Source organism: Fukomys damarensis, unplaced genomic scaffold, assembly GCF_012274545.1.
Source record: "Fukomys damarensis isolate Sample0158 unplaced genomic scaffold, DMR_v1.0_HiC HiC_scaffold_37, whole genome shotgun sequence".
NCBI classification, from domain to species: Eukaryota; Metazoa; Chordata; class Mammalia; order Rodentia; family Bathyergidae; genus Fukomys; species Fukomys damarensis.
Window position 1 is genome coordinate 55,416,766 of NW_022900949.1, and position 14,986 is coordinate 55,431,751.

Consider the following 14,986-nt stretch of genomic DNA (forward strand, 5'->3'; position numbering starts at 1 on the left):
TGGACTATGAGGGCTCTAACCAGTGCAATAGTCTTACTTATGAGATCGTAATTAGATGGCATTATTAGGAGATAATGGAAACAAGGGGTAGGGCTTGGTTGAAAGGAGTGGATCACGGAGGCATGACCTCGGGAACTGCATCTGGTCTCTGACTTGTTCTCCTCGGGCTCCCTCTCCCACTTTGTCATCCTCTCTGCTTCCTGGATGCCATGAGGTGAGCATCTATGTCTTCATGTTATGATGTTTCTGTTACCTAAAGTCCCACAGCCAACCAACCATGGACCAAACTTTCTGAAACCGTGAGCCAGAATAAGTCCTTCCCTATTTAAGTTGTTTATATCAAGTATTTTGTCACAGTGATGGAAAACTAACACATGTTCAAAAACTCAATTCACACTGGAATCTGAGAAACCCTCAACCAATCATGAATTACAAAATAATGCGGTGATTTCTTAACTCTCAAAATATCTGATTAAATGTCTAGCCATACATTGTAATGAATATACTCAGTGAAAAAAATTAGTAAAAGACTAGTTGAAGCCAACAAAAAGATAAAAGTGAGTCAACAGGCTAAAGATCTAATCACCACTCTAACAACTATGGGGATTACAGTCAGGTTCCCAATTTGCAAAGCAAAAGTGTAACTAAGCAGTATGAAGCAACTCTGCCCTCAACATATCTTTTTTTTCTTTTATTGAGTTTATTGGTACATTTTAGGTATACAGTACAGTTACATTCATTATTGGGATCTGTACCTTTACATGACAGGTGGTCTTAGTTCTCATTTTTTCCCCTTGTCCTCAACATATCTTTACATAAGTAAAACTGACCTCAAAAATTATCTAGAACTGTCCAAAGGGCCTATTTGTGATAAGAGAAATATTCACATTATATACTGCCTAATAATGTAGATACAGCCACATGTGATTATTGAGCACTTGAAGTGTGGCTAGTATGACTGAGCAAATGAATTTGTAATTTAATTAATTTAAATTTAAACAACGTAGATAGAGTGCTGGGCAGTTCAACTATCTAAGAAATTGCTATAACAATTTCAAAATACTAAAATAGAAGCTGGGGACGTAGGTTAGTAGTAAAGTATGTACTTTGCACATGCAAGGTCCTGGGTTAGATCCCTAGTACTAAAAAAAAAAGTACTGTAATGAAGGCAAAACTAAATTTATAATCCTTAGGCTGTATTTTCATATCAGAAAGTGTAATACAATTGGCTACTTTGTTTGTTTGTGACAAAGGTATTTACCTTTACACAGATGCTAAAAATCAGACTTTTCTCATTTTGCCACTGATAAGACAGCTTAATGAAACCCATTTGGTAGTGAAAGCTACCAGGCTGGCTCATCTCCAATCTGGAAGAATGAAGTGGGAAGGAAGTGAGCTTAAGCTGGATATTTCTCTCCAGCTTTGGGAATCAAAGTTTGATGACCTCTAGGATTTTTCCATCTCTGTATGAGAAAGATATCTCAGAGAGAAAGAGGTGTCTGGATGTCTTAATAAAAGTGATAGCCAGTGACTGAGCAGGAACTCTATTCTTGGGTTACTGACTGTAGGGGTAGGAAAATGGATGGGACTGACTGGCTTTGGGAAGGTCTTTATGGTCTCAGGAGAATGAAATGGCAGAGTGGTGACTGGTAGCAAAATTCAGCCTCTTTGAAATCTAAAATCCAGACACTGGGAAATAATTTGTGGAAGGAAAAAGAAGAACAGATTAGCAGGAATTGGAAAAGAACTGAAAGCAAAAATAAGAAGATACAGAGAAGTTGCAAAGTCTGCCCAAAATGCAGAGTAAAGAAGGAAAAAATTTGGACTCTATCCCTGGCTCTTGTGGCTTGCAGGGAGGAGACTGTGCCTCCCTAGAAACAAGGTAACTGCCCAGGACAGGGAGATCCAGGGAGAAATGGTTACAAAGCCCACCATCTTTGTGAACTATGAAACAGCATGGAGTTATGCTCTCAGGAGACTCTTTCCACAGCTGGAAAAGGGATTCAAGGATGGGTGCCTCCTGCCATATTGCCAGAGTGCTTGATTAGGCACTATTTTGGGAAGGGTTTAATTATATAAATTTGCAAATGAGAATAACTAAGAAACAATTTCACTTCAGGGTTTCCAGAGTTATACTCCCACAGTGACTGGGTGAGAGCTGTGGAAGATAGCCACGAGTGGGCTAGAAAAATCTCCTGAGAAATTTAAACTCAGGCTGGGGAGGACATAGGCTCCACCCTCTGTGGTGAGATGCCAGGCCTGTGTTGCACTCAGAATTAGCTTGGTCTGAAAGTGCCTATCAGTATTCAGTACTTGCACCATTGTCCTGCAGCTTACATTCAGCATGGATTGAGGTTTCATTACCTTCTCTTTTCTACCAGTGTGACCAGAAGTGTCTCAACATGGAAGAGGGGCCTCTAGAATAGCGACCGAATCTTTGAAGTTGAACAGCACAAACCCACAAGATATAAGGCAAGGTGGATAAAATCAAGATTTGCTGGACTCCAAAACTGTGGAAACTGGAAGAAAACTACTCATTCAAAAATCCAGAGGAGGGAGCCAGGGATTTAGCTCAGTGGTTCTGCCACCTGCCTCGCAAGCACAAGGACCCAAGTTCAATCCCTGGTACCAAAAATAAAACAAAAATTATAGAAGAGGGCTGGGGATTTTTAGGTCAGTGGCACCAGAAAAATAAATAATAAAAATCTACAGGTGCCAAAAATACACAAGAAATTTTTTTGTTTTTTTAAAACATATTTTTTTCTTCTTTTTCTTATTCCATTTTGTTTTTTCCTTTCCATTTTTTCTATTTTATTCTCCCTATTATTTTTCTCCCTTTTTAATCTTCTTGTTTTTATTACCTTTATCTAATTCTATAAGTATCTTTCTACTCCATAATATGATCATTCTTTTTACTTTTTCTGTTCTCATCTCCACTGTTTAACTTCTCATTTTTATTTTTGCATTCTACTCCCAATCTCTTATGCTATATCTGCAACAGTGTACCTAATCTTTAGATAGTTAATCCTGCTACTACTGTTACTACTTTTCCATCATTAGTTATCTCATTTACTAGATATTTAGTGAATGTTAATATTTGGTCTATCTTAGGGTTTATAATATGAAGCTAGATTTCTTTTCTAAGGTTGAGGGTGGTACATTATCAGTTCTTATGGCATATCCATAACCAGTTAGTCTTTGACAATATTACTACTGCTGATTAAAGTGATACTGCCAGGGTTGCACAGCTGTTGCTATTCATAGGTTTTCTCTGTAAATCAAAACGTAGGTGGGACTTTTTTTTTTTTGGTACCAGGGATTGAACTTGGGTCCTTGTGCTTGCAAGGCAGGCGGCAGAACTGCTGAGCTAAATCCCCGGCCCTAGATTAGACTTTTCGATGTTAACAATACTGTAGTCCATTCACAGAGAATTGGGTGCTGGGTCAATCACACTGCATCTCCTCTTTCATATAAAGAGGATCTTGAGACAGAGGCAAAGAACTGTGGTTAGCCATGCCCTGGGTTCATCTCTAAAAAGAAAACTAACTAAAGAGATCTCCATACTAGCAACAAAGTCTTTCCACTATCAGTAATTGGATACCTAAGCACAAAACAAAACAAATAACCAAATAATAAACAATACAAACATGAAAAGACAAGGCAACAAAATGCCTTTCAAAATCTCCAGCTCACCCAAAGCTGACCCACAGGGCATGAAGGGGAGAAAAGCAAAACCAATACAAAGGAATTATTTGAAAGGAAGACAGAAGAGATTAAAAACAAATCAAAGAGGTGCTCAGTGGGCTCACAAAAAATATAACTAATCAGATAATGGAGGTAATAAACAAAATAATCAGGGAGCTTAGAAAAGACACTGATAGAAAAGCTAACTCAGCTAAACAAAATGATACAAATCCCAAATGACCAGTGTAGCAAAGAATCAGCATTCATGAAAACATTCTAAATAGAAATTCAGATTAAAAAATATATTGAATGTATGTGCAGCAGAAGTGACCCATGTGAGAACAGAATATCAGAATTAGAAGATAGAGATGCTCTCCAAGACAAGATATACCTTAAAAATAACATGAATACATGAAAAATGGATTCTATCACTGACAGGTAACTCAAAAAATACTAATAGAAGATTAAATGAATAAGTGGAAAATCAGAAGAGAGCACAAAAGGCATAAAAAAACAGGTTTACACAAACAATAGCAGAAAACCTTCAAAATGTTGGGAAAGAATTAAACATACAGAAAAGTGATGCATATAGAACATCAAAAAAGAACATTTTGGGCCAGGGATTTAGCTTAGTGGTTCTGCCACCTGCCTCACTAGTCCAAGGTCCCGAGTTCGATCTCTGGTACAAACAAAACAAAACAAAAAACAAAAACAAAAAACCCATTTTCACATTACATCATAGTCAATATACCAGAAGTCCTACATATATCTTAAAAGCTGTTAGAGAAAAGCCATGAATCACTTATAAAGGTAAACCCATTGAAATTACAGCAGCCTTCTCAATACAAACATTAAAGGCCAGGAGAGCTTGAAGTGTTTCAAATTCTAAAAGACAACTTCCAACCCAAATGTATATACCCTGGAAACATTTTTTCAAAATTTATGGAAAAATCAGGTATTTCCTTGACAAAGAACATCTCAAGAAATTCAAAAGCACCAAACCAGAATCCCCAAAATTTCTTGAAGATATCCTAGAAAACATCAATGAAGCCAACCAACCACACACACACACACACACACACACACACACACACACACACACACATTAACAGAATGAATATAGGCGGCAGGGTAAACAGTTAAGCAGAAAGGGTGGGGTGAGAAAGAGCAACAGGAAAATAATACAATGACAGGAATAAATCAATACTTTTCAGTAATAAATCTCAATATGAATGGTCTCAATTTTCCAATCAAAAGTCGCAGATTGGTAGTATAGATTATGAAGCAATCCAACAGCATGCTGTACACAAGAAACACATTCAACCCAAAAAGAAACTCAGAATAAAAATCAAAGGATGGAAAACAATTATTTCATGCAACAGGAACCTAATAAAAAGTAGGTGTAAGGGCTGGGGATTTAGCTCAGTGGTTCCACCACCTGCCTCGCAAGCATAAGGACCAGAGTTTAATCCCTGGTAGAAAAAAAAAAAAAGCAAGTGTAGCTATCTTATAGTTAAACAAAGTAGACTGCAAAACAAAATTTATCAGAAGAGGCAAGAAGGTCACAACAAACTGGCTCAGGGAACAATTCAATAAAAAGACAATGATAATAAATATCTATACATCAAATACCATCACATCCAACTTCACAAAGCAAACATTAGTGGACATAAAAAACAATCAGATGTTGATGTTGAGCAACACAATTACAAGATCTTAATACCCAACTGTCACAAACAGATCAACTAGACGAAAAAAAAAAATCAACAAAGAAATATCAGAATTGAACCAAACCTTTGAACAAATGGTCTGAACAGCTATCCAGAGTATTTAACCAACAACGAAATACGTATTCTTCTCAGAAGCACATGGACTTTCTCCAAAATAGAACATGTGCTAGCCCATAAAGCATGCTTAAGTAAATGTAAAAGAAGTGAAATTATCCCAGGCCTATCATCAGACCATAATACAGTAAAACTAGAAATAAATGGCAAAAGAAATCACAGAAATTATTCAAGCACATGGAAATTAAATAATACCCTCTTGAATAATCAGTGAGTCACAGAAAAATAAATCAATTAGTTCCTAGAATCAAACAATAATGCCAGTATAACATACTGGAACCTATGGGAAGCAATGAAAGCAAGAAGTTTACAGCTGTGAATGCCCAGAACACAAAAACAGAGCAAGTTCAAATAATCTGATAATGCATCACAAGGTCCCAGAAAAACAAGAATACAAATCAAAGCTAGAGCAGGAAAGGAAACTATAAAGGCCAGAGCCGAAATAAATGAAATTGAGACAAAAAATAACAATTAATGCATTGAGGACCTACTCTTTAAAAAAAATAAACAAAATGGACAAACCCCTAGCCAATCCTACCAAAAAAGAAAAGAAGTAAATCAATGCAATTAGAAATGAAAGAGGTAAAATCCGACTGCTGAAATCCAGAAGATTGTTAGTAACTAGTTATGAAGCCTACACTCTAATAAAATGCAGAATTCAGAAGAAAAGGATGGATTCCTACATACCTATGAACTACCAAAGCTGAACTGAGAGGACATAAAAACCCTGACTAATACAGTATCAGGCAATGAGATTGAAGAAATAATAAAAACAACAACAACAAAAAACAACTACCAAAGCCCAGGTCCCACTGGATGCACTACTGAATTCTACAAAAAACTCAAGAAAGATCTAATAGCAGTACTCCTCAAACTCTTTAATGAAACTGAAAGGGAAGGAGTACTCCCGAAAGCATTCCTGGAAGCTCGCGTTACCCTGATTCCTAAACCAGAAAAGAGAACTACAGGCCAATCACTTTAATGAACATTTACACAAAAATCCTCAATAAGATACGGGCGAACAGGATGCAATGAATCATCAGAAAGAGCATACATCATGACAAAGTAAGATTCATCCCAGGGATGCAACAATGGTTCAACAAACATAAATCAATAAATATAATAGATCACATAAACAAAAGCAAGGACAAAATTCACACCGTCTTCTCATCTGCTTCAGAAAAAGCTGTTGACAATGTTCAACATCCATTCATGATAAAAATCCTGAAGAAAATTAGATATAGAAGGACTTTATCACAATCTGATAAAAGCCATTTATGACAAACCAATGGTCAACATATTAGTGGGGAGAAGCTAAAAGTTTTCTCTCTATAATCAGGAACAAGAAAAGGATGTCTGCTAAAACCACCACTCTTCAATATATTCCTTGAAACATTAGCCAGAGCAATTAGGTAAGAGAAGGAAAAAAAGGGGTGTGTGTGTGTGTGTGTGTGTGTTTGTGTGTGTATATGTATACATTTTTTAAATTATCATTCATTGTAGATGTCATAATCCTCTACATAGAAGGCCCCAAAAGTTCTATACTAAAGACTTCTAGAATTAATAACTAAATTCAATAATATAGTTGGGGTGGGGAGAAACGCTTCTTCATTTTTGGCAGTAATGTAAACTAATAAAACCATTATGGAAATCAGAATGGAGATTTCTCAAAAAACTACAATAAGAAATTCCATGTGACACAGCTATTTCCCTCCTATGTATATTCCCAAAAGTTTTAAAGACATCGTATTACAGTGATACACATATACCTAGGTTTGTAGCAACACAATTTACAATAGTTAAATGTTGGAAGCAGCCTATATGTCCACCAACACATTAATGGATAAAGAAATTATGGTATTTATATACAATGGAGCACTACTCTGTCATAAAAAGGATAAACTTGAGTCAGTTGTAGGAAAATGGATGCACCTTGAGACCATGTTAAATGAGATAAATAAGACACACAAGCTTAAATACTGCATAGTTTCTCTTAGATGAGAAACCCAAAATATAAAAAGCAAAATTAAAAGAGATAATAGAAAAAAGAAATGGAACAAGGTGGGAAGGAATGTAGGGGAAAGAATGTAGCTGGGATAGGCAAGAGAGGAAAGGGACGTAAAAAGAATTAAGGTGTATTATGTACATATGCCAACTCATTGTGATGACTGTAATTATTATGTACTGCAAACATGTGTGTCTTAGATACTTTTCTCATCACTGAGTCAATACCTGATACCTACAAGTTAAAGAAGGAGAAGTTTATTTCAGCTCACAGTTTGTAGAGGTTTCAGTCCATAGTCGACTGCCCTATGGCAGAGTGGCACAGCAGAGGGGTATGGAAGAGGAGAAACAGTCCATTGCAGAGCAGGTACAAGGCAGCAAGCAGCAGCAGTAGGAGGAGGAAGCAAAGTAAGCTATTCTTCTTTTATTCCACCCAGGGTGGGCCTTCTATTATCCATACCTAGAACTATGCTAAAGCAATCAGTGGAATAATTTAGTACCATAGATCTTTAATTCCAGTATCACACACCCTAGATCCAGCCAGCTCTGAAGAGCCCCACCTATGAGTACATGAGGCTTTGAGGGGACATCCAGATAGAAGCCATAACATTCTACCCAGGGCTCCCAAAAGACTCATGTGCATTCCATTATGCAAAATGCATTTAGTCCATTTGTTAGAGATGCTAAAGTCCTAGCAGTTTCAGCACTGCTGAAAAGTTCAAGTTCAAAGTCTCCTCTGAGATTTAAAGCAAACTCTTAGTTGCAAACCCCTGTACAAAAGAAAACAAAGTTAAAACTTCCAACATACAATGGCACAAGATAAACAGTCCCATTCCCAAAGGCACAAATAGGGGGACAGAAAGAATGGGATCAAAACAAGTCCAAAATCCAGAAGGAGAAACGTTAAGTCCCATACTTCCATGTCCAGCATCTGGGGCAATTCCCAGCAAGATGTAAACTCCAAATGGCGTGGGTGGCTCTGCTGCTATGGCATCTTCACTGGTTGCAGCTCTCAGATTCTTTCTTGGGCCAGTTTTACTCACTTCTTGCAGTTTTCCTCAGATGATCTATACTCGTGGGTTCTCTAATCTTCTGGGTTATCCACTGCACCTTCAGCTTCACACTCACAAGTTCACAGTGCTCTCTCAGGGACACACTGCCTGGCTTCTGAAATCTGGGTGGATGCCTTTCTGATCCCACAGCTCTTGCTTTGTGTATGTGCCTAAAACCAGCACCATGTGGATAATGTGAAGGTCTGTTGCCAGATAGTAGCCGGGTTTCTTCTGTCTTGGCTGTAGGAGTCGAGTGCCTGGATTGTTGAGTGTTGTGAACCTAATCCTGAGGAACAAAGTCTCTGGGCAGCCACCATTCTGGAACATGGTGCTCTGGAACTCTCAAAGCCAAATCTTTCACCTTTGCAATTTTGAGGCTGCAAGAGGTGGAGTCCTTCTGGTTCTTGTGATGCTCTCAGGTCATCTTTTCTATTGTCCTGCTCCTTCTCAGAAAACAAGTTCTCTGCTCCTTCTTTGCAGGCTGTAACTTTTCCAGAGTTTCCTTTCTAGCCAAACTCAAAACATTTTAAATCATTCTGATGGGCTCTTTCCTTTCGATTCTCAACACAGATCTGGCTACAAGCCTCCAACAGTAGCCATGCCACAGCCTCAACATTAGACTGCCTTGAAATTTCTTCCTCTAGATTAGCCCAGTGCCCTTAATCTCAGTCTCTAAGTCTCTAGACAAGAACAAGATGCAGACAAATTTTCAGCCAGAGCATAATATACAGTCTGGAGTCCAACTGTCAATGGAATCCTTCTTTCCAATTAATATCTCATGAGTTTGGTCTTTTCCAGCTATACTGCAGTCAAAATTTTGGTCTTCTGAACTTCAACCAGAATCTCCCATCAAGTTCGGCCTACAGAAATTCAGCACTATTTCTTTAGCGGGCATCTCCAAATAATTCTAAATTCGTTCTACAAGCCAGTTTCAAAGGCTCCTGAACCACACGGTCAAGAGAGTCACACCAACAACCCTACTTCTGGTATCAAAATGTTTTAGTTACTTTTCTCTTCACTGATACACAATATCTAATACCCACAAATTGAAGGAGAGGTTTATTTCAGCACTCAGTTTATGCAGGGTGCAGTCCATAATCAAATGGCTCCAAGGGCAGTATGGCAGAGGAGAAACAATCTATGGCAGAGCAGCAAGGTAGCAGTAAGCACAGCAAAGCAAACCTCCCTTTCCCTTTTATTCCATCCAAGCTACAGTGTGGTTCCATCTACACCCTGAGTGGGCCTTCCATTATTCATACTCAGAACTATGCCAAACCAATCAGTGGAGTAATTTAGTACCATACAACCTAGATCCAGCCAGCTCTGAAAAGCCACATCCATGAACACATGAGATTTTGGGGGAGTATCTAGATACAAGCCATAACACATGTAATAATAAAAACTAATAAAAAAAGAAGAAAATCTTCATAGTCTACCTTGCGTAAGGCTCCAGCAGAGCACAGCCCTACATGGAACTGTGGCTGTGCAAGGGGCCAGGGTTTGGGGCATTGACATCTCAGCCAATGCCACTACTCCAAAAGCATGCAGTGCTGCCGAGAAAACACTTAAGACAGGAAACTCCATGCTTGTTCATCTTCTTTGTCACCACCCTAATTATTCCAACATCGTCTCCTGTATTCTATACTTCACAACTTCCTAATCCAACTCCCTGCTTCCATTCTTTTCGTTTTTAAGTAAAGCATTTATTGGTATATTTTAGATATACATAATGATAACATTCATCACAGGGAATTTGTACCTGTACATGATATATCTTGTTTCTTCTTTTTTTCCCATTTCCTCCCCAAAACCTCTTCCCCACCTTATTTACAAAAGCATTGTTTCCATTTTCTTTTTATCCTTCCTTTTATTTCTTGTCCCTTCTTTCCTTTCCCCCTCCTGCTCATTTGAACATTTTTTTTCCCACATTTCCCAACATTTATTTGGTTTCTCATACCAGAGAAAGAATGTGTGTCCAATTTTTTTTTTCACTTAAGAGTATGGTCTCAAGCCTGCTTCCATTCTTAATTCCGTATAACTCATCCTCCACACAGCAGCTAGAATGCTCTTTCAAAATTAGATCATTTCAGGCTGGCGGTTTAGCTCAGTGGTTCTGCTGCCTGCCTTATAAACGCAAGGTCCCGAGTTCAGACCCTGGTAACAACAACAAAAAAGATAATCTCATTCTTCTGCTTAAAATCTTCCAATGGCTTCCTATTCAAAACAAAAATCAAACTCATCTTGGCCTACAGGGTTCTGCTCATCTTTTTTTTTTACTTCCACTTTTCCCACTGTCTCCGTAAGCCATTCTGTTTCAGCCACACTGGCCTTCTTGATATGTTCTTGTAGCAAATCTAACTTCTTCCATTCTCAGGCACCAAACTGCAGAGCTTTACATTTGCTATCTCATTTTGTCTTCACAACAAACTCTGAGGCTTAAAAAAGATAAATCCTGGGGCCAGAGATGTAGCTCGGTGGTACTGCACCTGTCTAGCAAGCACAAGGTCCTGAGTTCGATCCCGGTACCACAAAGAAAGATAATCCTAGTTGCACAGTTTATGAGAAATGAAAAGAGAATGTGATTCCAACAAAGTCTCACTGCTGAGCTAGCTGAACTTTAAAATTGGGGACTGAAAGAAGGATCCAGTCATTATCCTTAACTGATACTCCACCTTGCTCCTTTGGCCTTTTCTTTCGATGGGTCACTTCTCAGCTTATTTCACGTTCCAGGAACAGCAAGCCTTCAGGCTCATCCATGAGGGAATCAAATTGCTTCCCAAGAAATAATGATTTCTCCAGAGCTATCAGAAGCCCAGAGAACCAGAGCTGAGTTAATGAACAACTTGAACAGTTTGACCAAGTCTGCTTGACTATGTATACTTTCGGTTTCCTGATTTTGTCCTTTTCATATATAATCCTGAAGCTCTTGTCAGTATCCTGAAGGGCTTAGGACACTGGTATGGTCATAGTAATAAATTCCTTAACTACTTCACCAGCACTCATCTCTGGCTGTACATGCAGTGGGTAGCCAAATCTGGGGTGTTGGTGTTGGAGACAGCTAAACTAATCAGACACGTGGTTGTAGGCAGTTAGATAGGGGGTCCTTGAGGGAGTCAATACAGAAGACAATTGAGGGCCATCTATCTATTCAAGACCAAGACTCAAAAACAAAAGTACTACACTCACACTTCCCCTAGAGATAAATAACAGTGACTAATATTCTAAATAGACATCAATCACATTAAGTGCGGAGCAGAATTTCCCTAGCCCACTTCCTTTCCAGAAACTCCTTGTTTAGTTTATGTATGATAACTACACAACTTGTTTCCCCATTTAATCAATATTACGTGGGTGACTGTACTTGTAATCTTATTGGTTGATTATGGTTTTGTCCCACCTTACGCCCACCTTGTAATTTTTCCATTGGATTTTACTGGCTGACTGTCACTTTGTCCCACTTTGCATCTACCTCATCTCATGGCTTTGCTCCACAAAAACCCCCTGAGAAACTGGGTCCTGGGCAACTCACTTTCCGGATGTCTCCCTTGGTCCCTCTCAAGCAGGAGCTGTCTTTCCCTCAATAAATACTTCCTACTTATAACCTCTGTTGTTCCTAGAATTCATTCTTTGATTTTAGAGAACATGAACTCAGTGTTTCAGATATCTACAAGGGTGGGAGCTATAGTATTTCCCTTATGGGTTATTTACATTATTTGGATTACTTGGTGCCCTATATCATTGGGACCTCCAGAATCAGGCTCTGGCCTAGGATTCTGGTGATAAGCACAAAGGCTTCACCTTTACCTTATGTTCAAGTGGAACATCCAAACATTCCCCTGTACCCACACAGAATGAGGCAACCAGGCCTCTCCTAAGGCAAACTGCTTCTCTGTCAAGGAAAGCGCTCTCTGGAAACAACCTCCAAAGTTCTCCAACACTCTCCAAGTAGAACAAGTTTTACTTTATATAAAGTTGAGCTTGATCAAATCAATACCTAGAATTGTCTTAGGTCTCAGCTTCTCTTTTCATAAAATGGGATACTAATATTTTTTCAGAATGGGTCTGAGGGTTCACTGAGATTATTCTTGTTGACTACTTGGTACAATAAATGCTAGCTGGCTCAGTCAGAGGTAGCTACTTTTTAAAATCATAATCTGAGGGTGGTACAACCTGACTAAATGAAGCTCTCAGTGAATCAATATTTCCAATTACCAAACACCTTCCCAGCAACAACAAAAAAGAAAACAGCAGTGTTGCTACACTAACTGGAAAGATGATTCAATCTAGCTGATTCTAAATCCAGACTTAAAAAAAAAGAAAATGTCGTCTCTAAAATCAGCTTATCTTAACATAATTCAACCATTACTAAGCACCATGGGCATTTTATTAGCCCTTGCCATAACTCTTCCCTCACCCCTCATGTAATGGTGGTTTCTACCCAGGGACATTAAGTGGGGATTTTTCTCCCTTTCTCTTTTTTTCTTTTACTAATGGGTAGAAGCACCAGCCAAAGCACTATCTTTGATCTTCTATTTCCCACAGGGAATTTATGCAGGCTTGAGCAACAACTGACTTCCAAAGGTCACAACAGACCTTTGAGTGAAAATAGCCTTAATTATGAACCCATAAACTCAACTGAGTCAAGCTGGGTTTTCAGAAATACATCTGGTTTAAGAATTTATTCCTTCAAGTATTAGCTTGAGTCCTAATTGCGAATGCAGGATACCACTACATCTCTTAATAAAAATCTCCCAAATACTTGAAGTCAATCCAACATTTCTTTTATTCAGGCATTTGCCTCTAACTCATATTCTGTCACTACAGGATTAAAGTCAGCAGCCTCACACTGTTTCCAATACCCACTTCCAGGAGAACCCCCCTTTTTTGGTACCAGGGATTGAAACAAGTGGCAGAACCACTGAGCTAAATCCCCGGCCCCTTGGAGAATCCCTTTTAAAAAATGCTTACTGTGATTTTCCAAGTGCATTTACTATTTGGAGGGTACACTCCAGGAAAACCTTCACTGCCGATAAATCCAGATTCTCCAGTAAGAATGCCGCCACATCTGAAAACAGGTCTGGGAAAATAAAAGGAGCAAGGATACTTAATTTGAAACATGATCTACTAATCCAGTGTTAACTTCAGAAAGGTGTAACAAATTAGTATGGATAGGAATTAACAGTGTTTAATAAATGCTTGTGCCAGCCAGGACTGGTGGCCTATTCTATCATCCCAGCTCCTCCCAGCATGTGCAAGGCTCTGGGTTCAATCCCCAGTACTGAAACAAACAAACAAACAAACAAACAAACACATGCCAACCAGGTATAACAAATTAGTATGGATAGGAATTAACAGTGTTTAATAAATGCTTGTGCCAGCCAGGACTGGTGGCCTATTCTATCATCCCAGCTCCTCCCAGCATGTGCAAGGCTCTGGGTTCAATCCCCAGTACTGAAACAAACAAACAAACAAACAAACAAACACATGCTTCAACCAGGTACAATATCTGAAAACTTGCTGGATCCTAGAATACTTAAATTATATAGCCTCATAAAAGTCGTCAGATGCAATACATCACACACACACAGTCTGCAAAAAATGTATACACACTTCAGGAAAAGAAAAACAACTTGTATAGCTACTTTAATATTAAATTTATTGAGAGCATGAGATTAACACAAGATACTTTTGGCCTCTACAATTACAAGAGGTGCTCAGAGTGGTTGGTGGCCAATAGCTTTCAGACATTTCTTATTTTTTCCTTTCCTGCGTACTATACATTGTTTTGGCAGGTATGTGTATATGAAATTAAGTCCCTCACAGAGTGTTCAAGTCTGGTAGGAAAATGATAAATCGATCAATTTAACTGGAGCAAGTGGGAGAGAAGGTGAGAGGCCGAGTGGGGATTTTAGACATGGTTTTAAAGACAAGCAGCAACGGGTTAATATAGAAAGTTTTTAAATTTTCAGATTTGGAGAGACGTGCCTAGTTTTCCTACCCCCCGCTTCTTTTTGGGGGGTACCGGGGCCTTGGGCTTGCGAAGCTCCTCCCCTTTTTCTTAAAATCGCATTGAAAAGGGGGGGGTTCATGTAGATGGACAGGATAGAAGAAATATCAAAACTGGGCGTCTGGCGCGCCCCAAGTACAGGTTCCTCAAAGAACTGCTAAGCGGTAACTCCGCGCAGCAGCTCTCTGGGCGCCGCGCGTCTCCACTTTCCCCTAGGTTTGCGTCTCTGGGCAATAACTCTGGGGAAGAAACAGCGGTAAATCGCAGTTCACGTAGTGGCGATCGAGACTTGCCCTCGGCCCTCACAAACCCTCGGAGAGCAGGCAAGTCAGTCTCGGCCCCGCCACGTGGTGGCCGGCCGGCTGTAGGGCGGTGCGCGGCGAGCTGGGGCGCAG

At 39.2% G+C, this 14,986-nt stretch overlaps 1 protein-coding gene across 1 annotated transcript in view; it reads right to left on the reverse strand.

Annotated features, from left to right (window-relative positions):
- Positions 1-14,986, reverse strand: part of Pcolce2 (procollagen C-endopeptidase enhancer 2) — a 119,064-nt gene that overhangs the window by 61,326 nt on the left and 42,752 nt on the right. The window contains exons 3-4 of the mRNA XM_010608221.3: positions 14,731-14,975; positions 13,553-13,661 (exon numbers count right to left, since the gene is read on the reverse strand). Coding sequence (XP_010606523.1) covers positions 13,553-13,661; positions 14,731-14,975 — 354 coding nt within the window. The remainder of the gene's footprint in view (positions 1-13,552; positions 13,662-14,730; positions 14,976-14,986) is intronic.